Genomic DNA, 22420 nt, shown 5'->3' with positions numbered 1-22420 from the left:
GCTTTACTGTGTATATGCACAGATTTCTAGTGGTCCTGTTAGAGTTGCTCAAAGACTTTCATGCACCAAATGGAGTAAAGAGTCACAGAAAGGGTTAAGAAGCAAGTAATAGATCAAAGTAGAAAGCTCTAGAAACAGTAAAAGAAATAAAGGTGCATACTGAGAGTCACAAGCCAGGATGTGCAACTGTCATGAAGCAACTGTTAGCTGTTCTGAAAGTCCACTATAGAGGGGGCTACTTATAACTATTAATATATTAATAAAAGCTATTAGGAGTATTAGAGATACATTTTAGGATTATTTTTACTCTTTAATGTCAAGTAATCTTTACTCACCAAATAGCTCCCAGTTTTAGTTTAAATAGAGCAGAGGGGATGAATTCTCTGTAATTGCTTCTCTTGATATGGGATTTACTACATGACTTAAGGTGAACTCATCTGAGTTTCTTGCCATGTTGTAGAAGGTTGTGTTACTTCAGAAAAACCATCCCAAAAGCAATGTACTGTGGAACACTCTTTATATGTAGTTCTTGTGTAACTCAGCGTGCTCAGTGATGCTGCTTAGAACAGAGTACAGTGTTTGAAAAAACAGAGCAGCACAGGTCTTTCTGAAAACCTCAGATAAATATAGGACACTATATTTATGTGCCAGAATTTTTAATGTAAAGACTCTATTACCAGAACTTCTTTGTTTCCAGACTGGCAGCTATTACAAATGGACCGACAACTGGAAAACCAGGTACACAAAATGGGCAGCAGGGGAACCAAAGGAGAAAAATGCTTGTGTCTACCTAGATCTTGATGGTACTTGGAGAACAGCACCCTGCAATGAAAGCTACTTTTCAGTTTGTAAGACATCCGATGGTAAGCAAATAAATAGCAATTTTGAAGACACGTTCCTAATTCCATTAGCCTGCTTAATTCCAGTTTGGGCTAAAGCCCTCAAATGAGTGTGTTTCAAGATACTGTCTATCTCCCTGTAGAATCTGGAGGTTTGCTACCGGATGATACATGGATTCAGGCACATGAAAGCCTCTCGTGCAAATGGATATGGCTGCACTGTTTTCATGGTAGTCATAACTGTTTGCATAAGATGAATGTTCTGTCTTCGAGGTATTTTGCTCTGAGAGGAGCATAAATCGCACTTGAGATTGTGTCTAATGTAAGTAAGTACTGGGAGTGTGCACTCACTATGTGAACTGCAGCAACTGCGTAAGTTCACACACAGGTGTCACTGAGCCAAAACAGGCAAGTTTCAATCCCATTCACTATTTGTAGAGCTAAAGCAGTTCTGATGTCAGCGTAAGAGCCTTGAGAACATGAAAGATACTTTTACTCTTAGTACAGAGGTATGTAGAGGTATGTTTGCCTGTAGATTTTGTAGAATTGTGTCATTTTCCCTCCTTGAGGTTTTAAGGCTACATAATACAGTCTGTTCTGATGTGAGATTAAAGATAGATTTTGCTGCTTGGAGGTGGCTTCCAAGTTGAAATTTCCAGCCGTCTGTTTGGTCTGCATGTGCAGTGCAAGAACCACAGACCAACAGAAGTGAATTGTAGTTGCGCACACGATCAGAAACAGAGACTAATTTGGCAGAGGCACGCTCCGCTGATGGCTCCTTTTGTATAAGCTGACATCATACAGAGACCCGGCAGCTGCACAATATGGGGCTGTAGTATCAATGATTCATGAGCCTACAACAGTTTTCTGTGCTGTGAGAATGCAAATTTGAGATCTATATCATCCCTCAGGGTTTGCTTTCCTCACAGTACTGTCAAGTCAGTTAGATGCTGCAAGATGTGATTTGTTTCCTTGTCCTAAGAAATGTGATTGGATAAATAAGATGAATCAAATATAAGAATAAATGTAGTTCATTATGTTACAATATAATAAGGGAAAATAGCATGCAATATGATAAAAGGAAACTGTACTAGTTATTATGCACAATATGATAAAAGAGCAATAAGAGCAAAGCATTAAATCATTACTGCAAAGCATTACAGAGACTAAGAAAAGGATACATCACCAGTTACTACTTTAATGTAAGCCAGGCCCACACTTCGGCTGGGAAACCCAGTTGCAACTGGTGCCAGGAGTCTCTCGGTAACTGGGAAAATACCTACATGGTGCATCCACCCGTAGGCAAGGCTTCTGGTCCAGTGCCGGAGCTTGCCCACCTTTATACTCAGTGGAAAACAAAAATAGTTTACATACCTAATGTATGTAAACTTTTAAGTTTAGTGTAAGTGCAGGCATCCACTATGTCATGATTCACAAGGTTCACACACGCCAGGGATGCTGGCCAGATGCCTGAGCATGGTGGAGTTACTGTCATGACAAAGCTGCACATAATATTATTGCCTGGATGGTCCTGCTCATATCTTGCATATTCAGGGGGCTCAGGACAAACACTAACTGCTCATTAAAGTTGTTCTCTAGCTCCCTGAGCTCCCTGTCCAAGTTAAACAATTCCTAATTAAAGACAAAGACTTTTCATAAGCAATAATCAATTTTCACCACAGAGAGAGGTCCAGATAGTTAAGGCTAGGTGAGAGAAATCCCATACTATTTACACACATACCCTATTTGATAGGTTACTCATAATGCAATACCAATTTCATACCATATGGCTTCTTCAGCTATAGCTCCTACTGACCCTGCTCAGCTGCCTGGAGACTGCCCTGAAGAAGATGAACTCCGAGCTTGGATCCCTTACCGTGGCCACTGCTACTACCTTGAAGCATCAGCTGAGACAAGCTGGGCACTGGCCTCCCTTGAGTGTGTTCAGTTGGGTGAGAGTCTGCATCATCAACTGATAAGATTTGTATGAAAGTTCATACAAAACTCATACAAAAATGTAAAAACATTAATTACAAAAATTAGAAATAGTTTATTTACTTACTAAACTATTCTAAATCTGGCACAACAAAGTGACACAATTGACTTTGTGCCCTTCCTCCCAGGGGCTGTTTCCCAGCCGTGTAGCTCCCATCGGCTCCTGGCTTCTGAGGTACCATCCCAGGAGCAGTGGGGGGGTGACCACAGCCACTAAGCACCTCCAGGTCTCTGTCCTCCGCAAGAAGCAATAGGGAAACCAACAGAGCAGCTTGCATAATACTTTCAGAAGTTATTCTTTGTAGAGACTTGAAAAAGGAGTCATTCCAGTATTTGCTCACATAAGTTATAATTATTTGCTTGCTAATGCCTTTCAGGTGCTACCTTGGTTTCAGTAGAAAACATGGATGAATCTGACTTTCTGATCCATACAGTGCAATCACTTAGAAATAAAGTAGAAGGCTTCTGGATAGGACTTTACCAAAATGTGGATGGTAATGTCTTATTTTCAATATTTAATTGAAAAATGCTTTGCTAATAGGAGAACATTGAGGATAACTGTATTTTTACAAAAAATGATATGGTCTTCTGCTGAAAAATGGGTTTCTATCATATTTTTGAAGTCATTTGCTGAGCTAAGGAGTTTAAATATCCATGAGATACGTTTTAGTATTTTTTTAATCTGTATGTTGCTTTTTAGGTCAGTGGTTGTGGCTAGATAATGCTGTACTGGACTTTGTCAACTGGGAGGAGAAAGAGTCCAGTGAGGAGCATCACTGTGTTGAAATGAATGCACAATCCGGTTATTGGGACAACACTGATTGCTCTTCTGAAAAAGGATTTATCTGTAAAAAACCCAAAGGTAAGTCCTTAGTGACTCAGCCCTTAGTGACAGAGCAGACCTGTTTACTAGCAACCATTACAGCCCTCCACCACATGTCTGGAAGTAATTTCTGACAGTTTCATTTGGCACATCCTGCTTTTCTAAACACTTGTAGTTGCCTGTTTTTGCAGACTGCAAGCTCTTCACACCACTGTTTGCAGTCACATGGGAATATGGTAACATGTTGTATGCACTCTAGGTTGGGAACGAGAATTTCAGAAAATTTTTGAATAACTAACACAGGCATTGGTACGGCATCCATCAAACAGTTGTGCAAACTTATAACTTTTCCACAAACTAAGTACTGTAACAGTTATTTACCCTTGCAAGGAGGAATTACATGTGAATAATCAAGCTTCCTCTTCAGGCTTGTTATACTCAACAACTATATTACTGCCCAGCGTAAAAAATTGGTTTAGTATTGGGCATGAATCAACAACCTTTAAGTCAGTAATGCCTCAGGGATACTAAAAGGCCGGCTATTTGTGTTGCAATAATATAAGGAGCACTTCCCTATTAAATGACAACTTCAAGTCATTACAGGAGCTATTTTATCAGCATTTCTGAAAAATTTCATGCAATACTGTACATGTCAGACTAATTTTTCAGAGGTAAAAGCCCACATGTGGTATTCCTGGATGGAGGCACATACGTTATAATTGTTATCATTCCATTCTCTTAAGCTAGGTGTTAAAATCAATCTTACCTAAAAAATGGTAAGTTGCCATCTTTAAACCTTTGTACTTTCTTTTGTAGTAGCTGTGAGATCAGGTTTAATTTTGCAGCTTTTGCATTTTGAAAACAATTTTAATTTAAAAAACAAACAGAAATGTAACTGACAAGCAGTCATCTCCCATGAGCTGTTAATTTCCATGCTAAAATCAGCACATGCCCGTGGCAGTAAATCAGTTAATCCCCATTAAGGATTTACTACGTACATCCAAATTATATTCCATCTCAAACAGTACTAAAATAGCAAGGAAGCACTAAAATCCACCCATTGAATCATAAGATGCTCTCATATGTAACTGTTTCCTGCCTTAGCAGGGGATGCTGTTGCTTTGTACCTATTCATTTTACCTTCTCTGCTTTAATTTCATTTCATATTTTACCTTTATAACTTCTCCTCTGGGTAGCAAACATCTTGGCAAACTGTAATGTAAGAGAGCCAAGAGGAGAAATATTTTCTTCATAATTTAGGGAGTCTTGATTCATAATAGTTTTGAGTTTTTGGGGGTTTTTTTTTGCTTTTTTTTTTTTTTTTTTACTTTATAAGAACATCCAGTACATTTAATTCTTCTGAGTGTCAAATATTTTTTGCACCTCTTCAACTACAACAAAAAAGATTTGATAAATATCTTTTCTTTATCTCTTTCTTACGCATAGGCAAATACAAAGATTACAGCCTTGATTCAGAGGGCATTTTCTAGGGAAGACATTTAAGAATCTTAAACTTAATTGTAACAGCAAAATCCTGCTGGACAGACAGAGCTTTCTAAAACTTGCTGTATGAAATTAATCTCCAGACTTGTACCTCATGTTCTTAGTAAATTAAAACTAGTATTTCAGGAAAAATGTGAAAAGGTATTTTCAATTGAACGTAGAAAAGTCAGTATTTGAATGTTGGTAGACATAAAACCAATATAAAGTTTAAAATGAATGAATATTATTGTTTGGTAATGTTAAGTAGGAAGGTAAAACTTTAGTAATGTGTTTTTTACCTCACTGATGTTGCCTTTTATAACATATATGTCATTAATGTGATGGTAATACTTCAGGGATTTTTGCTCTAGTGTAATTTTAGCAAAACAGTCAAACTTATGAATTCTAATTCTAATTCAAATTATTTCTCTCTGATATTCATTGAAGTTGAGCCAAGCGGGAGTCCTGTACAGCAAAAAGGTAAGAGCTATCCTAAGAAAATTAACAAAAATCTAAATACAAGGACTTCAAATGAGTTTTCTCAAATCACCTCCTTTTTAGAGAACAAGTCCTGCTGACGGTTACTGGAATGCATGGCTATAAATCACTCAGGGTTATTCCACAGTGCCTTTAACGTGCACACGAGCACCCACACATTCTTGGTTGACTGGACTGCTCCTGGGCTAACCCTGAGCTGACAAGCTCATTAGTGACCCCATTTGTGACCAGCTTTGAGAGCAGGCACAGAGAGCTTTACCCAGGCTGTCAAAAGATGTATATGCAAATGGGTGTACATGCAAGTTTTTTTCCATAGGTATTATTGTAAATAATGTAACATAAAAAAATTGCAAAACTAATTCCCAAATAAAAACCATCCCACATCCATATTTAAAACATGCATTTTCATTAAATTTTTACAAGCACCCACTGCATGCATTGTATATCACTGTAATCCAGATCCACTAAAACCATGCTAGCTTTAGCAACAGAGACCTGGCTACAGATAAGCAACAATTCAGGGCTCAGATTTACACTGAACAGACTCCAAGTTCAGGCAGGAGAGAACATCCTCCATGCTTTTCATACTGTATGTGGAATAAAAACGTACTAAAGTTTTTCACAGTTATATGCATTCATTTCAGGCAAGGAAAACAATGAAGAGACTCACCCACATGTTCCTGTCTTCGTTTTGCCACTCATTTTCTTGGCTATCCTCACTTTTCTTGGAGCTGGCATGTCAATCTATTTCTACAAGAAAAAAAGACAAAACCAACCATCAACAGATTCTGCAATGAAACACTTCTGAAATGATGTCTCAGTGACTGAAGAATTGGTGAGAATGGGTCCTGTAGCATCTACCAATTCAGAGGAGCAAGTTCTTGCTGATGTTAAAGGATGTATCCGTTAAAAGTCTCCAGTGAGAATACCTGTAATCTTAAATTAAATCCCTTTTCTGTACCATGTGTATTTTATAAAACTAGAATTATGCATTGATGTTTTACTTTTGTAACTGACAGGATGTTCTCAAGAGGCTTAGCAAAAACACGGGTGTAAACAACTTGTCAAAAATAATTAAACATACTGGAAAAGGACTATAGAAGTCAGTCAGTGAGAATGAACGTCCAGTACAGCGTGATTACTATTTAAATGGTATTCCCATGACTTTGTGGACACTGCAAAGAACTGAAAAAGTAAAATCTGCCCGACTCTATTGCAGCCTTGAACTCATTTTGCCCCACAAACTTCACTCCATCAGACCAGCATGCTTATTGTTCCTCATGGGTGTATCCTGTCACACTTAGAAAACGGTGCTTCATATAATTATCTCCAATAATTTTGGGATAGGAAAGCTTGCCATTTTTGTTTTCTGCTATGGAAAATACAATTTATACCGGCAATTATATCAAGCTCAAGTGTGGGTTTTGGTCTTTTTTCAATCTGATATGATTAACTGTAGTATGTTCACTAATATGAATTAAAATACTCTCACCCTTGCATTCTTCTTTTTTTTTCTTAGTGCTTTGAAATAAATAAAGTTTTCATTAGGATAATTTTCAGCTTCAGCCTTCTCTGTGAATCAAATAAGAGGAAAGGGGAAGGGAGGTGCTCCTGCCTGTGCAATAACTTTTGTCAATAACAAGGAGCACTTCTCTCCTCACCACTTTGAATTCAACTTTCCATTTTTAAATGTGAGAAAAAGGAACTGAAAACTAAGGAATGCAGCAGCTGATACTGTGCTAAGAATCTGCAAGACTAAATTTAAGATGCTAGTGAAACAGTGGAAAGCGGTTCAAAATAGCATTTAGGTGAGCTGCAATTATAACATAGACACTAAACATCTTATGTAGAAGAGTGCTTAGCAGATAGCCCCTGCAAACAACCTGCTCTCCCCAGGCTGCACAGGGTCTACTGAGCAAGCCGGAAACTTGAAAGAAATAGTAATTAAAAAAAAAAAAAGTTTCTTTTCTAGGCACTGTAGTCCTGGTTTTCTTGGTGTAAATACAATCAAGAATTTAGCACACTTGTGAGAGCAGGTTATTGCACAAGTGAAATGCAGCATGCAGGACATCAACCCCCCAAAGACTGCAACCAGCACCAAGTTGGTTGGTCACGTGAAAAGGGCAGCTCTGAAGTGCTCAGTTCTTTAAGCCTACCCCAGTGTTTGCATTAATCTCCCCTACCATCACTCTGCAGCCTTGGGGAGCTGAATTCTCACCAGCATCCATTTACACAGAAGGGAGACTACAGCCCAGTTTGGACTTCATGGGGCAGAGGAGGAAACTAGGCAGGAATTGTGTCCTCCAGGTATTTTCCCTTGGGATCCCCTCTGTTGGAGACATTTCATTTTGTGATTTCAGATTTATCTGAAATATGGTTTCACTCTGTAAACTCAGCTTCTATTTCTCTCCCACCCCATTGTTGTCTGTGGTACCGCTGAGCTTTACAACTTTGTACTACTCTTGCAAGCCTCGCTCACACTAAGCACTCCCTGAATGTCACCTGCAAATAGAAAAGTTATAATTCAACATTTTATTAAATTCCTACTTTTACTGAAATCCAGCCACTTTCTTCTGAAAATGTTTTTCTCTCAGTGATTTCTAACAGCCAAGTCAACAAGTTTAGCCAGCACTTGCAACAATTTTCCCTAACACCTTATAAATGAAGGCAAAGATAGTTGCTCCTCATATGACACCTCCTGTTCAGCTTCTATATATATCTCACTACTGGTTATTTCACTAATCGCTTTTTTTCAATCTCGTTACCACAACTTATTTTAATTTCACTGATGTAAACAAAAAGAAGGAACAGTAGGACTTGTCTGCATGTGAATATTTGCCAACACAGCTTTGCAGCACAGTTGTGTAAGACTCTCCATGCCAATACAGGTTTTCAAATCAGCAGTTTGCTCAAAGGAGCTCCTCCAATTTAGCTTATGTTTGACTTTGTCCTGGAATGCCCTCATTAGGAATTTCTCAGATCATAGATGAACACATCCTTTTGCTTGACAAAAGTATTCCAGGCAGAAGTTTCCCGCCTGTTACAGGGAAGCTTACCACTAGCCTATGACATCAAGGTTTTCCTTCAGATCTTTGACAAGTAGCTATGAACAGCACAGTCTCAAACTGTGATCAAAGCAAACAGTGTAGCAGTGCGGAAAAAAACAATTTTAGCTCTCTAAAGTGAGCAATAATTCATAAAGCACCGAATACTGCAGATCTGTAAAATTTTCTCTTTCTTCTAGATATGTAGAGTTGTGGCATTATGGCAATGTGCTGAACCACTGGGGGTTTGTCTCCCTTCGTTTCTGAGATGTAAGGGTTAAAGCAGAGACTGAGTTTTCAATCAATGATATTTGACTGCTGGTTTCTTGTCACCAGTTCTCAAGTTGCTTTTTTAGAGATCTGTCCTGTGTAGCACCCCAACAACTGACCTGTATGTAATACTGGTAAAGTCCCAGAAAAAAGACAAATGTCACCACCTCCTGTTACATGGATGGAGACTTCAGTTTTGGAAGCAACTCGCTTTTCAGAAAGAGAAGTGTCTGCAATGTGCACGCCAGTTATTTCAAAATACCATGTGACAGGATATTTCTGTATTTAGGGTACAGAGCTTTATCCATCAATGCTTTGACACAGAGAAGGACCTGTTACTATCCTCACTCAAAAGGATTTTATACATTACCAATTTCACAGTCCAACTTTTAGTAGGGGAATGAAAGGCAAGTTCCATTTGCAATGAGTTTCTCCAAGTTCTTAGTTTTCCTTTCCCTCATGCATGGCTCATTACAGTCATCGGGTAAGTTTCTTGTTGGCTTTGTGTTGAGCTAGCTATGATAATGTTTTTCCTTGGGCAGCTTTACAGTTTTAATGCATAGATTGATTATTTTGTATTTGTTATCAGATTTGATACATGATCTGAAGAGTATGTTGGATATGTTGTTGATTCACAGAATAAAGGAACGGAGGTGTAGGGGTAAATGGAGGTAGTAAGAGCAGAATCTGTAAACTGCAATTTCTTTCTGTGGAAATACTAAATCAGATGGCACTCTGTGGGAGGGTTCTGAGAGATGAGGAAGCATGGAGATCTCCATTTACCCTGCCCATCACACCCATCGTGCAGTGATCAAAGGGGTTTAGAGCCATGTTTTCATGCAAGTTTCTTTTTCTGCTCATGAGGTATGAGAAGGAACACCTGACTCCTGACCTCCAGTTTGACCACATTGGATATAGCTATAGAGAGAAACGGTAAAGCAGCAATGTACAGAGAACTGAGCAGATGAATGTGAGATTGAAGGTGTATTTCAAAAATTTCAGGATAAAAGAATGCTCCTGTAATACTGTGATAGTTTAAAAAGATGAAGCATTGCTAACCTTAAAGAGTCTGAGTTGAGGGTGAATGTGCAAGTGCAAAATGTGAAATTGAAACCTAACATTTTTAGTCAGTAAATATGTTCATGACAGTCTGATCTGTATTGTCTCTGGTCAGCTATCCTTTTTCTTCAAACAATTAATGAGAAGATGGAGTGATAAAGTGAACCTATTGAGCCATACAGAATACAACAATGCAGTGAACTCTGTCTGAGATCTACTTATAAGTTTTCTGTCTTCAGGAACCACAATTTATCATCACAGAACTTGACTTTCCTACAGGGAATATATATCCAACTCTAAAAGCAGTATTTTAACCCCAAATTTTACTAAAACATTATATTGTATTTAAAATCTCTAGCTGCACAAGGGGAAAAATTAAAATTAAAATAGATGGTGTGACCTCTCAATTTAGAGAAATATACTGATAGATAGATCCATTTCTAGGAACTCAGATTTATGATTTTAGGATTATTTTCATATGTCCTCATAATCTTTTCTGCCTCCTAGACACTTTTACATTACAAGGAAATGCCAATGGACAGCCCTGTGTATTCCCTTTCAAATATGAAGGCCAACAGTACAATGAGTGCACAGATGCTGGTAGGTCAGATGGCTGGCTCTGGTGTGCAACAACCACAGACTTTGATGCTGATAAACAGTATGGATTTTGCCCACTCATAAGTAAGTCCTGCATTTTATTTATTAACTTGCCATGAAACACAGCAAACTATCTACTGAGGTACCAGGCTCTTTATCAGCTACCAGCTGCCCACCCTCATGACAATCCTTGTCAGAGTAGCCCAAATGAAATTGATCTGGTTGACCATTAGCCCCAGTAGCCAAGTGCTCCTACAGCAAGTGGAAATGTGGCCCCAGGTATGGTTCAGCCTAGCCAGACTCACCTGCTGGAGGTGGTTTTGTGGACAAGTGAGATGAAGAGGCTCTTTGATATCTTGTTTCATGTGACTTCAGTGCATGTCATGATCAGTATGAATCTAGACATGTTTCTTCCTTTCAGAAAATTCCCATTGTCCTGTATTCCTCAGGCGTGCCCTGTAGGTCTATTCTCACTTAAACTGCTATCTACTGTTTTTTCCCCCTTAACATCCATTTCCTTTCTTGTTCTTGTTTCCAGTTAGCAGCCTACACAAAAATGCTGCTGCTAAAATTATCCTCCTCTCCCATCTTCATTCTGTCTTCTGTACCAGACTTACATTTGGATCCCTTCACCTCAGTATACAAACTGTTTCACTTTCCTCACCAACTGCCTTTCTGTCTTAGTCCAACTCAGCCAACCTCACACAGGGCACCAACTGCTGCAGCAGAAATCAGTAGGCCGCAACAAGGTTTTTATTTACCATTAGTAAGATTCTACTGTCCATGCTGTTTTTCCCCTTCCTCCAGAGATCAGACCACACTCCTGCTCCTCCATCCAACCCCCTCTCCCACACTCCTCAGGGCTTTGTAACCACTTAGCAGGATGAGCTACAGCTGCACATCATCCATGCCAACCAACCCACTGCCTCTGAGGCAAGGCCACAGCTGCATGTTATCAATGCTGATCAACCCACTGCCTTCATTCATCTACACCTTCCCAAAAACACAACAGTTTCACAAGGTTTTGGGAGCTGTTCTGCAAAGAAAGACTGCAGCTGATCTGTCTGTTGGTGCTACACAGACTGCTTTTATAGCTCCTCAGCCTGTCAAGGGCAAGGTTCTGCCATTTTTTAAAAAGCTGCTTCTCTGGACGATGAGCTAAGAGGGAGTTCCTGCCCCACAGGGCTGAAGAGCCTTCAGGGTCATAGTTCACCTACATGCTTACCTTCCTCTGACTTTACCCTGGAATCTCTTTTTTCAATCAACAGATATGTCTGGTTTACTTAGTACTACGTTTTGTGTAAAACAATTTAAAAGCAAATGCTGGAAACCCATTCACTTCCTTCTAAAACCCCAGAAATTTAAATTAATGTTTTAAATTTCATAACAATTACACTTTTTTTACACTTTAATTAATGCCTAATCTGATTTCAGTTTTTCTGGATGATAGCATACAGTTAATACTGTGCATTTTTAATTACTGTGCATCATTACATACTTGCTTTTAGTTGGTGCAATGTCAGTCCTCTAACAGCAGTGCTCTACATCACCTCTTCTTCCAGATGACACAGGAAGATTTTGGACAGAGGATGTTTCAACTGGCACTCACTATCAGATAAATTCAGAATCAGCTCTAACATGGCACCAAGCAAGAAAAAGCTGTCAGCAGCAAGATGCAGAACTATTAAGCATCATAGAGATTCATGAACAAGCATATATAGGAGGTAAAATAGTAGGGAACAAGACCTTAAAATATGCTGTTCCAAAGCTTTAGATGATGAGGTTGGCTGCCTTGTCTTCTTTCTCAGTGAAGAAGACAGGGTGTCAGGGGTGGTTCAGTAGCTGCCAAAAGGGAGATGGTCTGAACTCCCTTCACTAGCTGGTGTTTTTATATGAAGGTTTGGCCCCAAACCTCTGTAGGGGGGAATATGATCCCATCCCACCTTTGGGCTCCAGGTGGGAGCTACCACATCTTCTGTCGCTGTCCCAGGGAGAGGGTTTCCTCCAGTTGCCTTCATGCTGGTGCACTCATTCCTGACCAGGGCTATGGTCTGGTTCTTAGATTTGCCTTTTTCCTCTGTGTTCCAAGGATTATTAATCTTTCTAGGAGAACATACGATGATGGTTCTAATATTGGTACATTCGCACACATAAATTCCAAATAACTCCAGTGGATTTCAGAAACAAGTATCATGATATCAGTTTGGTTATAAATGGTGTGAAGGGGGCATTGAAACCACTAAGAGAAAAAAATCTGGAAGTAACTGATTGGCACAATGTCTTCGTCTTTTATGGTGTATTTACTCCATGAAATCTGTTACAGAAACATTTTAGCACAGTTCCCTAATGGCAAAAGGTATTTTTTGCATTTCTTATATTGTAATGAAACAAAGTGAGAGAAGTAAACTCTTATTAGTAAAATAAGATGTTAATTTTCCCTTTTAACAACTGAGATCTCTGCTAAATTGATATTTATTCATTTAAATATGTTACTCTTTTAATTTGTGCAACTCAATAATGTGGAAAGTACTAGAATTTGGCTGGTTTAAACTAAGAAAAATAAATTTCTTGCTTTTGCCTTTATTTCTTTTACATGAACTTGCTAAGGATGAGAATAGGGACATACAACTGACTTTTTTTTCCCCTAATTTAGAGCTAATTAAAAATTTCAGTTTTGCATTCTGGATTGGATTGAACAGTCTGAATTTCAACAGTGGATGGCAATGGGTTGGGGGCAGTCCTTTCAGATATCTAAACTGGGCTCCAGGTAAGAACTGTATCTATTTGGTAACCTTTGAATGGATTCTGATAAGAGACCAACTAATAAAAACTGCCTTAGCTACTTTTATTTCAGCAAAGCCCATTCTGATTTACAATAGCTGAAGATATAGATCTTTATTTTAAGAATTACACTTCAAATTACGAAGTTCAGTGTGGATATCAGCTATAGCAGGTTCTTTTATTTTCTTATCTAAACAAAGATCTTGCTTATGAAAGCAGAGTATCATTTGGAGTAATATATAAGCCTACAGATCAGAGATCAGAATTTTTTCCATAATGTGCTGTCCAAGAGTATGAATATAAATAAAATCTTGCAAAGGTAGCAAACCTATTTAGAATATAATGGCACTATGTCATCTGAAGAAATTTTAAATATTATTGAAAGGCTTACAGAACCATCTCATAATTCCTCAACAGTGTAGGCAAAATTGCACTGGGCCACCTCAAGGAAGGGAGACAAGGTGGGTTTGTGGTGCTCCTCACAGGCAGGGAGCTCTTCTGTTTGCTTGTTGGTTTTTTGGTCCTGTGCTTGCTTTGTGCCACAAGTATTTCAAGCTGTCTCCTGTTTTGGAAAAGGTACAAACTGGTAAAGGAATAATTACACTTTCCTCTAAGTCTTCAAAAATTCTGTGTCATTAAATTTCCTTTCCTGATTACAGAGGCTTTTGCACACCGCAACAGAATACAGAAAAGCCAATTTATAGGAAAGCAGAACTGTGAAAATCTTGACATATACTGGAGTTAATATAACTTAAAACTCAATATTCTTAAAGTCTAGAAGTTTTTTACACAGGACAAAGGTTCATCTGCTCTGTCTATGAGCACCAGGATATCAGGAAAAGAACTAGAAATTTCCCAGTACTATCCTGAAACAAAGCTTTTACTTTACTTGTAAAACATAGACTAGAAGCAGCACCCTATAAACTGCAATAGCAGTTATCCTATAGGGCAGAGCTTCTTCACATTAAGCACTGAGGAAATCAGAATAAGTTGGTGTTTCTACTGATAATGTAATGGTTTTGTTAATCATTTTTATTTTTGCTATGAGATTCTATTTTCTCTCTTACACTAAGGAAGTCCTTTCCTACTCCCTGGGAAAATCTGTGGAGTGATGAATCCCAGAAAGAATGCTAAATGGGAAAATCAAGCATGTAACCAGAGACTTGGCTACATTTGCCAAAAGAGAAACTTCAGTTCAAAGTCTGACATTATACCCAAAGGTAGGTTAGTCAAATAAAACAAAAGGTTTTTCTCTGACTTCTAGAAAGAGCAGTCTGTGAAAGATCTGCAAATGGTAAAAGGTATGCAGCATTATTTTTCAACCAAGACATTAGAAACTCTTGAAAAACACAGCTATACAGGCACACACAGACTTTTATATGTTGCCTTTGTCCTCCCACTGTGTATTAAACATCCACAGGAGAATATTATTTTGTACCATCTCTATCATTCATTCTTGCAAGACAGATAGAAGTTGCTCTATCATGGTAACTAGTGCCAACAATCAAATTTGCATAAATACAGTAGAAATTTTATTCTCATTTGCTCCAAATGAGCAAGTGCAGTTAATCTAACATCCATGAAAAAAATCATCCTCTGATGACAACATTATGCAGTGCATTGGGTTTAGATGAGCAGAGCAGGAGGAGCAGCAGTATGCACAGGCTGCATTTCATCCATGGGCCACCCTGACCTATGGCTTCAATGACATAACAAGGCTATGAGCATGTCACATACATGAGGGAACTGCTGGAGGCTATCACCTGGGAATGTTATAAAAGCTACTTTTAAAAAGTAGTTATATTGAAGAAAGTTGAGAAATAATTTCAGAGAACCTTTATTCCAGTATTAACCTTAAAAAGAAATGCAAGATTCTATTTTCAAAGCAAGCTTAAGGTAAGCTTTCAAAGATATTTAGAAATCTAAGTAATAAAAAGGTCACTGAGTCAATATGAAGACTACCAGCTCTGCACTAATTTGCAATGTTTACTGAGCTGCAATTACCAAAGAATTACTTCATGCTTTTCCATATCTGAAAATTATGTCTGTTTGCAAGAGGACATTGTACAGCAGGCAGAGCCTAATGTCAGCCACCCAGGCAGCGAGGGAGACCATGGCACACTGACCAAATTCCTCCGGGGGGCAAGGAGGGGAGAGGCTGACGTCTGCTTTGGTCTCTCTTTCCTCCCAGATCATGATTTCAAATTTCATTTCTGACACAATATGGGCATTTTTCAATGATTCTCTGCTTAAGGAGACATTCTATTTGCATATTTAGCATACTGTGCCTTAATGATATTTGTTTTTCATTTGAATGTATTTGCATTTCTAACTACAGCTATATGTTTATTCATATAGTCCCACTTTTGTAAAGAGTGCCTGAGAGACTTCATTGTAGTGTCCTTTATTTCCCTCTTGCAAAATTGCTCCGAAAATCTGTGCTTTGTTTTTAGAAGAATTGAGACCTATTAAGTGCGCAGATGGTTGGTGGCCATATGCAGGTCACTGCTACAGCATTCAGCGGGAATCCAAAACATGGAAAGATGCTCTCATTTCATGTAAGAAGCAAGATGGAGATTTGGCAAGTGTCCACCACATTGCTGAGTTCAGCTTTCTAGTGTCACAGCTTGGTTACAGTGAGTATGTATGTAGGCCTGTATTGTTTGCCCCAACTATCACATAAAAGCTGAGCTTCATATTAAATATTAATAGTTTCTCTGAAATATCACAAGTGGAAGGCTGAATCTAATTTATGGTGCTCTTTTATGTTGTTGCTGTTGCACAAATAGAAGTATATTTATGTTTATCAAGAAACATTATAAAGCAGGAAAACTAAAAAAGGAAAGGTATCCCTTGCAGAGACACAAAAAGATCTCTAAAAATTGCACTTCTGGCACCTTTACTCTGTGTTCAATATATTCAGAACAGAGCTCCAAACCTAGAAGAAATCTAACTTCTTGCTGAGATTAAAACCTCTTGCTACATATTCTTCTAAGAAATTAACACCTTTTCACTTCTGATTTCCCTTGGATCTGTATTACCCAGTCCTGACACTTGTCACACATGCTGGACTTGATGAACCCCCCTGACGGGCCATTACAGGCTGTCTGATGCTTCCCCATTAAAGAGATGCATTGGCAGATGTCCTCATGGCTTGGGCTCGGTTTGACCTCCCGAGGTGGGACACTCACAGCCACTCACTGTCCCACCCTCCATGCTAGGGGCCATTTTGTCGCTCTGAATCACAGATACTCAGAAAGTTTGCAAAAGTCTTCTGCCAGCCATAGTTTATGTTTATTAAACTCAGTATTTCTGTATGGAATCGGAGGCCCTTTCAGTACCAAGGCATCTCTTACCACAGATCTGAGAGGAAACCAGCATATTTATTAAAGCACAGAGACCACCTCTCATGTGCCACATTCCACATTTATCAGTCCCTCTTTGCTCTGCAGCTGAAAATGTTCGCTGTATTGCACAGTGGGCCACAAGCAAACCTATTCTTTTCCATGCTCCAGAGCCAACAGAAGAGCTGTGGCTGGGCCTGAACGACCTGAAGGCTCACTTCTATTTTGAGTGGAGTGACAGGACTCCTGTGACATTCACCAAATGGCAGCGCAGGCATCCCACCTACACAAACGGTCTGGAGGATTGTGTTGTTATGAAGGGGCAGGTATATCTATGCAGTTATTTCATAGTAATGCAAACGAATAATTATGTCAGTCTGAAATCACTTGCCATTATATGCTTATTCAAGAGTTATTCTGTATCTTACCCTAAAATAGTTTTCCCCATAAAGTTGGCATCAACCAGAAGAGAAGTTCAGAGGACAGGAGAGATCAGAAACAGAGAGGTAGCGTTTTCCTAGTGCTGCCTTCTGAAATTTCTTATCTGCTGAATAGTCTGATCCAGAAATTTTACATCAGATTCATTTTCATGATTGCAGTGATGAAAAAAGTTATGGCTCTGGGGGAGGAATGGGGATAAACTAGCTAATACATTGTGTGGTTATCATAGAGGGTATTTGCATACCCTGTTTTCCGATCCGACAAACCATTATGTCCCCCATTGTCATGCCACTAAGACACGGCATTGAGGCATGGAAACCTGGCACTAGGTCGTGTTTTTCCAGCTGTGACATAGAGTTCAAATTTCTACCTGCCAAATACCTAACCTAAAATCCTACAGTATTTCTGACTGCTTGACTCACAAAGTCATTTTCCTGCAAGACATGGTTGTTTGACACAGTTACATGCATGTACATACACACACGTACACATGCAGTGTCATTAATTTTTTCATGAAAGCAGCAAATAGAAAATCCTGTTATGAAATACATGCTGTTGTTGAAAGAACTGCTATATCATAGAAGAACATTGCTTGCCAGTACTAGGCATTAATAGAATTGATGCTAGAGCAGATTTTATGTGGAAAAAATGTTCCTATTTAAATTTTATTTTTTACATAATTCCTTTTTAAAAAGAAATCCATCGTTTTCAGTCTTCTCCTTGATGGATAAAATAGATTTACTGCAACACGCTCGGATGTGTATTATTTCAGTTTCGTTGACCTTTTTTCCAGAAGTGTAGTGAAATAATCCTGCTCTGAATGCAGATCCATTAGCCCCTGATGAAACGTACCTTTACAAACCCTCTCATTAGACAGTTATGATGGCAAGTAACGCTGAGACTTCAAGATGTTACTTATTTCCTTCTTTCATCTGAAATGAGCATCAAATGTTTCTTAAACTAATACTGATAGATGTGTCTTTTTTATTTTTATCTTTTTTTAATAAAACTCCGGCAATGGTCCCATAGCCTTCCTAGGTAACATATTTCATTGGGCCTTGTAGTGAAGAAAGAGGAAATGATTATGAATGTCCCCTTTTTACATTCATTTCTTCTCCCTGCTGTTCCAGGACGGATACTGGGCAACAGATGTTTGCAATAAGCAACTTGGTTACATCTGTAAAAAGAAGCCTTCATCACAATCCTCTGAAGAAGAGACAATAGAGGACCCAGGCTGCCGAGATGTAAATGTTCTCTCATAAATTAATTCTTTTGGGAAAACATGAACACAAATTCATTTACTGGTTCTTGCTTCTCTTAGAGTCTTTGTGTTTGTATCTTCTAGAAAATCTACTCTTGAGGTAACCTAGTCTTTTCCTACTAGCAATTTACTAATAGATGTGCATTTTTCATTTTTGCTGTGAAAATACTCAAGAAAGTCAAAATTAATTTACATGTACATGACCTGCAACAAATTTAACATGGTATATTTATACACAAAAGAGCAGAGCTAATATTGAAGTCTCTTTCAATTTCACCTTAAGAACTTTATGTTTGTTACAGGGTTGGAAAAGATATGGTTCACACTGTTACATGGTGGGCTCTGCACTTTTGACATTCTCAGAAGCAAGTAAGAGATGTGAACAGAGCAAAGCTTATCTAGCTACAGTGGAAAGCAGGTAGGAAAATATCTCTTTTGTACTTCAAAATCAGTGCTTCTGATGAAGAAACTTGCAAAACTTGTCCATTTTTTGAACTTTTCAAAGTGTTTTATCAGCAATTTTCAAAAATTTTGTAGTAGTAAGCTAAATAAAGTTATCCATGAAGGAAAAAAATGTGCTCAATGTTTTAAGGGTTTCTACTTAATCTATTACAACATTTTTAAAATTTTGGGGATCCTTTCTGTTATTTTCAATTCTTAATTAAAGCAATTTCTATATTATTTTGGTTTTTTTTTTTTCTGTTGGAAAGTAGTTACTACAATTTTAATCTATTTACTGATGGATGTTATCTCATTATGATAGGAGGGCTTTAACAAAAATATTTTTCTAAACTACCTTCTGAGCCAAATTCCAAACAAATGTAGGAAATCTTAACCAGGACCTGCCCCACCACAGCCAGAATGTATCATTTCCAGCCTACCTGTACCTTGGTCAGGCTTTGCAGGCTTCATGGCCTCTGAGGAACATGACTGCTTTCAGAAGTGATGGCTAGCAAAGCTGACAGTTTGGTCCTGACCTGGTGGTCTGAGGTACCTCCAAGATTTGGAAAGACTAGCAAAACAGGAGAACACAGCTAGAAGCCCATGTAAGCAGTGATTTGTGACATTTCACAGAACTGGATAGAAAGAAAAGAAGGTGCCTTCAGATGGAAGGAGAAAGTTGTCCCTCACCAAGTTCTTTTGACCACACTTCAAAGCCTGCTGAGGTTTTGTCTGCACTTCACTGCAGAGCTGTTGCCTGGCGGTCATGCTAGCATGATAGCGATACCTCTATTTGTACCGCTTAGATTAATATTGCAAGACAACAGGTTGTGAATGAACACTGTTTTCCGCTTCAGAACTGAGCAAGCCTTTCTGATTAGTCTGACGGGGCTGAGGTCTGAAACGTATTTCTGGATTGGTCTCTCCAACACAGAAGAACAAGGGATTTTCAGGTGGACCAGTGGTGAAAGTCCCCTCTTCACACACTGGAATACACTAATGCCAGGTAAGCTCTGCACGGGCTCGACCCCTGTGACAGGACTGCAGCTGCAATTCATGCGGGTTTCTGCTTTCCATCCCATCCCCTAGTGTTTGAAATTAGAGTGGGCATTTGATTTTGTGCTGGTAGATGTAAATGACCAACAGCATCAGACGTTGTGTTTGACAACAGTGCAACCAGCACTGTCACAGCTGTCAGGTGTTGTGTAAGTCAATCTCCTGCAAAGTTGTACAGAAACAGATTTGTAATGGGTTAGACTGAAGGCAATACTGTGCAGGAGTTTAAAAGGTCCATGGTCTCATTTTTTTTCAACTTCTTAACACCAGCTAACAACAACTAATCAGATTGAGAAAAATTATTATGGACAGGGTTTTGGCCCACAAGGTGCATATGTAAGAAATGAGCAGCAAACATCCAGCTGTTCAGCATTTCAGCAAAACGGATTAGCGTCTGCAGGAGAACTCTTGCCTTCACACTAGCTAGTTATGCCTTAAAACAAACTTCTTGTACTTGATATCAGCCTTCTTGAAATTGAATTGCCTGGATATTGAGAACCCCAAAGTAGCTGTCAGGCCATTTACTACATATGTAAATAAAATCAAGTGCCATTTGCCCTGTGATTTCCATGGGGTGGCAACATAAAGAAGATTTAGATTCTAAAGCTGCAAATCCCCCTTTTTGGCAAAGGTGTGTCTGTGAGACTTATTGGCCCATATCTGGCCCCTGGCAGGAAGTATTTAAAATAATTTTATATCCAGGATGGGTTTTAATCTGTACAATCTGCATCTTCCTTTTCATACTTTTCTATGAATAAAAGTGAAAGTCTCATTTCTTAGAAAGCAATTAAGATTTTGTTTTTACTAATTTCTTTTCAATGCCACAAAGGAAAAGAGCAAGGCTGTGTTGTCATGGGAACTGGAATTGCAGCTGGATTATGGGATGTGGTTAGCTGCGAGAAGACAGCAAATTACCTTTGCAAACAGCAGGCAGCAGGAATGCTACCTCCTGCTCCGCCAGTACGGGTCCCTACGGCCGCCTGTGCTGAAGGTTGGGACGGAGCCTCCCAGGCAGACTCGTGCTTCAAAGTAAGTGTGTGTCTCCCTTCAGTGCCAGTCTGAGTGCTGGGCAGCCCAGGGTCGGTGCCCTGGTCACAGTGGTACTCAGAGACCAAGGGCTGGGTCAGTTTTAGGGAATTATCTTTATAGCAACAGAAGGCAAAAAACCATGAGAAAATCCATCAAATATAATGAAAGTCAACAATGAAATACCTGAAACAATGAAAACAGAGAGCTAGAAATATATTTTCTTTTATTTAAATGCCAGGTGAGAACCTCACTTGATTTATTTGCTTCCAGGAATACGGGATCTCAGAAAAACATAGTATGGCATCCCAAGAGCTGGCAGTGTCACTTGTGTAAGATAATATTTCTAAGAGAAAATTTATAGAAACCTGGGCCTCTGCCAACTTTTCCTCACACAGCATGTGATACTATTAGTGATACTTTTAGATCCAGGTTTAGTTTGACATCAGTGACTCTTCAGCAAGTAAAGGTTTTGGGCATTCTCTTGATTTAGCTAAAAATGCTTTTTAAAGTCTCCTTTTTGAAAAGAAAAAAAGGTAGAGAAAAGGCAAAACAGATCAAGTAAAAGTGAATATGCAACACTGTTCTTCCAGGTCTTTACATGTAAAGTATCCTCTCTCTTTCTTTCTTGAGACTGCCTATTGGGAGGCCAGAGATCATTTTAGCTCTGTATTTATAAGGGTCTCAACTTCTTTGTCACATTTAATTATTGTTACTAACATTATTGGTTATGCCAATTACCAAATTGTAGACTATCCTTTCCCAAAAATGTAAAGCATCCAGTTTCTTACTTCAAGAATGTACAAATTTCATAGCAGAAAGTGGAGCTATTTGTATGCCTGCCCTGCCACACAAAACTCGCTTCCTCAGCCAGGTCAGCACCTTGCCAAACAGCTTTCCCCGTCCGTACTATCTTTTCTATTCCAACCTACTGATTTTCCCTCTACCTTCCATTTCACAAAAAACTCCTGCTTTATACTGCAGAACACCACAACTGAGCTATTCCATCTTTCTTTGACCCTTTCAGTGGTCAACATTCCAACTAAGCTATAAATTATTTTTTCCTTCTCTGTACATTGTGATATCCTTTGTTCTCCTCAGACACTTATGGTACTCTTGCCTTACTTTAAAATAGATGATGCTAAGAAAAAAAATACTTTAGATAACTAATGTATGATATGACAAGTCTTGACAGATGTTATGTTGTCTTATTCAAGAATAAAGGGGTGTTGAAGTGATACTGATTTTAATTACATATGTTTTTATATGCTAAACTTTGCACATTTAGTAATTTATTTTTACTTTTTTTCTCCTCAACAGTTTTTTGTGAGAGAGGGAAACCATAAGAAGTCTTGGTTTGAGGCAGAAGAATTTTGTAGAGAAATAGGAGGAAATCTGGTCACAATCAATACAAGAGAAGATCAAATTTTGTTATGGCAATTAGCATCGTAAGTACCTGCACA

The 22420-nt window shown here is 38.7% G+C and overlaps 2 protein-coding genes across 3 annotated transcripts in view; both read left to right on the top strand.

Moving 5' to 3' along the window:
* The window catches only part of LOC119146879 (macrophage mannose receptor 1-like), a 37623-nt gene extending 30477 nt beyond the window's left edge, over nt 1-7146 (top strand). The window contains exons 25-30 of the mRNA XM_037385215.1: nt 698-863; nt 2639-2791; nt 3212-3328; nt 3535-3696; nt 5587-5619; nt 6282-7146. Coding sequence (XP_037241112.1) covers nt 698-863; nt 2639-2791; nt 3212-3328; nt 3535-3696; nt 5587-5619; nt 6282-6445 — 795 coding nt within the window. The 3' untranslated portion in view covers nt 6446-7146. The remainder of the gene's footprint in view (nt 1-697; nt 864-2638; nt 2792-3211; nt 3329-3534; nt 3697-5586; nt 5620-6281) is intronic.
* A 2131-nt stretch (nt 7147-9277) lies between these two features.
* Nucleotides 9278-22420, top strand: part of LOC119146880 (macrophage mannose receptor 1-like) — a 33951-nt gene continuing 20808 nt past the window's right edge. Inside the window, exons 1-12 of one of the 2 annotated variants that reach the window (XM_037385217.1) lie at nt 9278-9435; nt 10518-10691; nt 12170-12331; nt 13261-13374; nt 14462-14608; nt 15845-16024; nt 16904-17058; nt 18304-18417; nt 18737-18852; nt 19733-19881; nt 20761-20960; nt 22278-22405. In XM_037385217.1, coding sequence (XP_037241114.1) covers nt 9375-9435; nt 10518-10691; nt 12170-12331; nt 13261-13374; nt 14462-14608; nt 15845-16024; nt 16904-17058; nt 18304-18417; nt 18737-18852; nt 19733-19881; nt 20761-20960; nt 22278-22405 — 1700 coding nt within the window. In that variant the 5' untranslated portion in view covers nt 9278-9374. Of the gene's footprint in view, nt 9436-10517; nt 10692-12169; nt 12332-13260; nt 13375-14461; nt 14609-15841; nt 16025-16903; nt 17059-18303; nt 18418-18736; nt 18853-19732; nt 19882-20760; nt 20961-22277; nt 22406-22420 lie in introns of both variants that reach the window. The other variant, XM_037385216.1, reaches the window with a different exon arrangement.

This window comes from Falco rusticolus, chromosome 4, assembly GCF_015220075.1.
Source record: "Falco rusticolus isolate bFalRus1 chromosome 4, bFalRus1.pri, whole genome shotgun sequence".
Classification (NCBI taxonomy): Eukaryota; Metazoa; Chordata; class Aves; order Falconiformes; family Falconidae; genus Falco; species Falco rusticolus.
The sequence above is the reverse complement of the archived record's forward strand: the minus strand, read 5'-3'. Positions and strand labels throughout refer to the sequence as shown.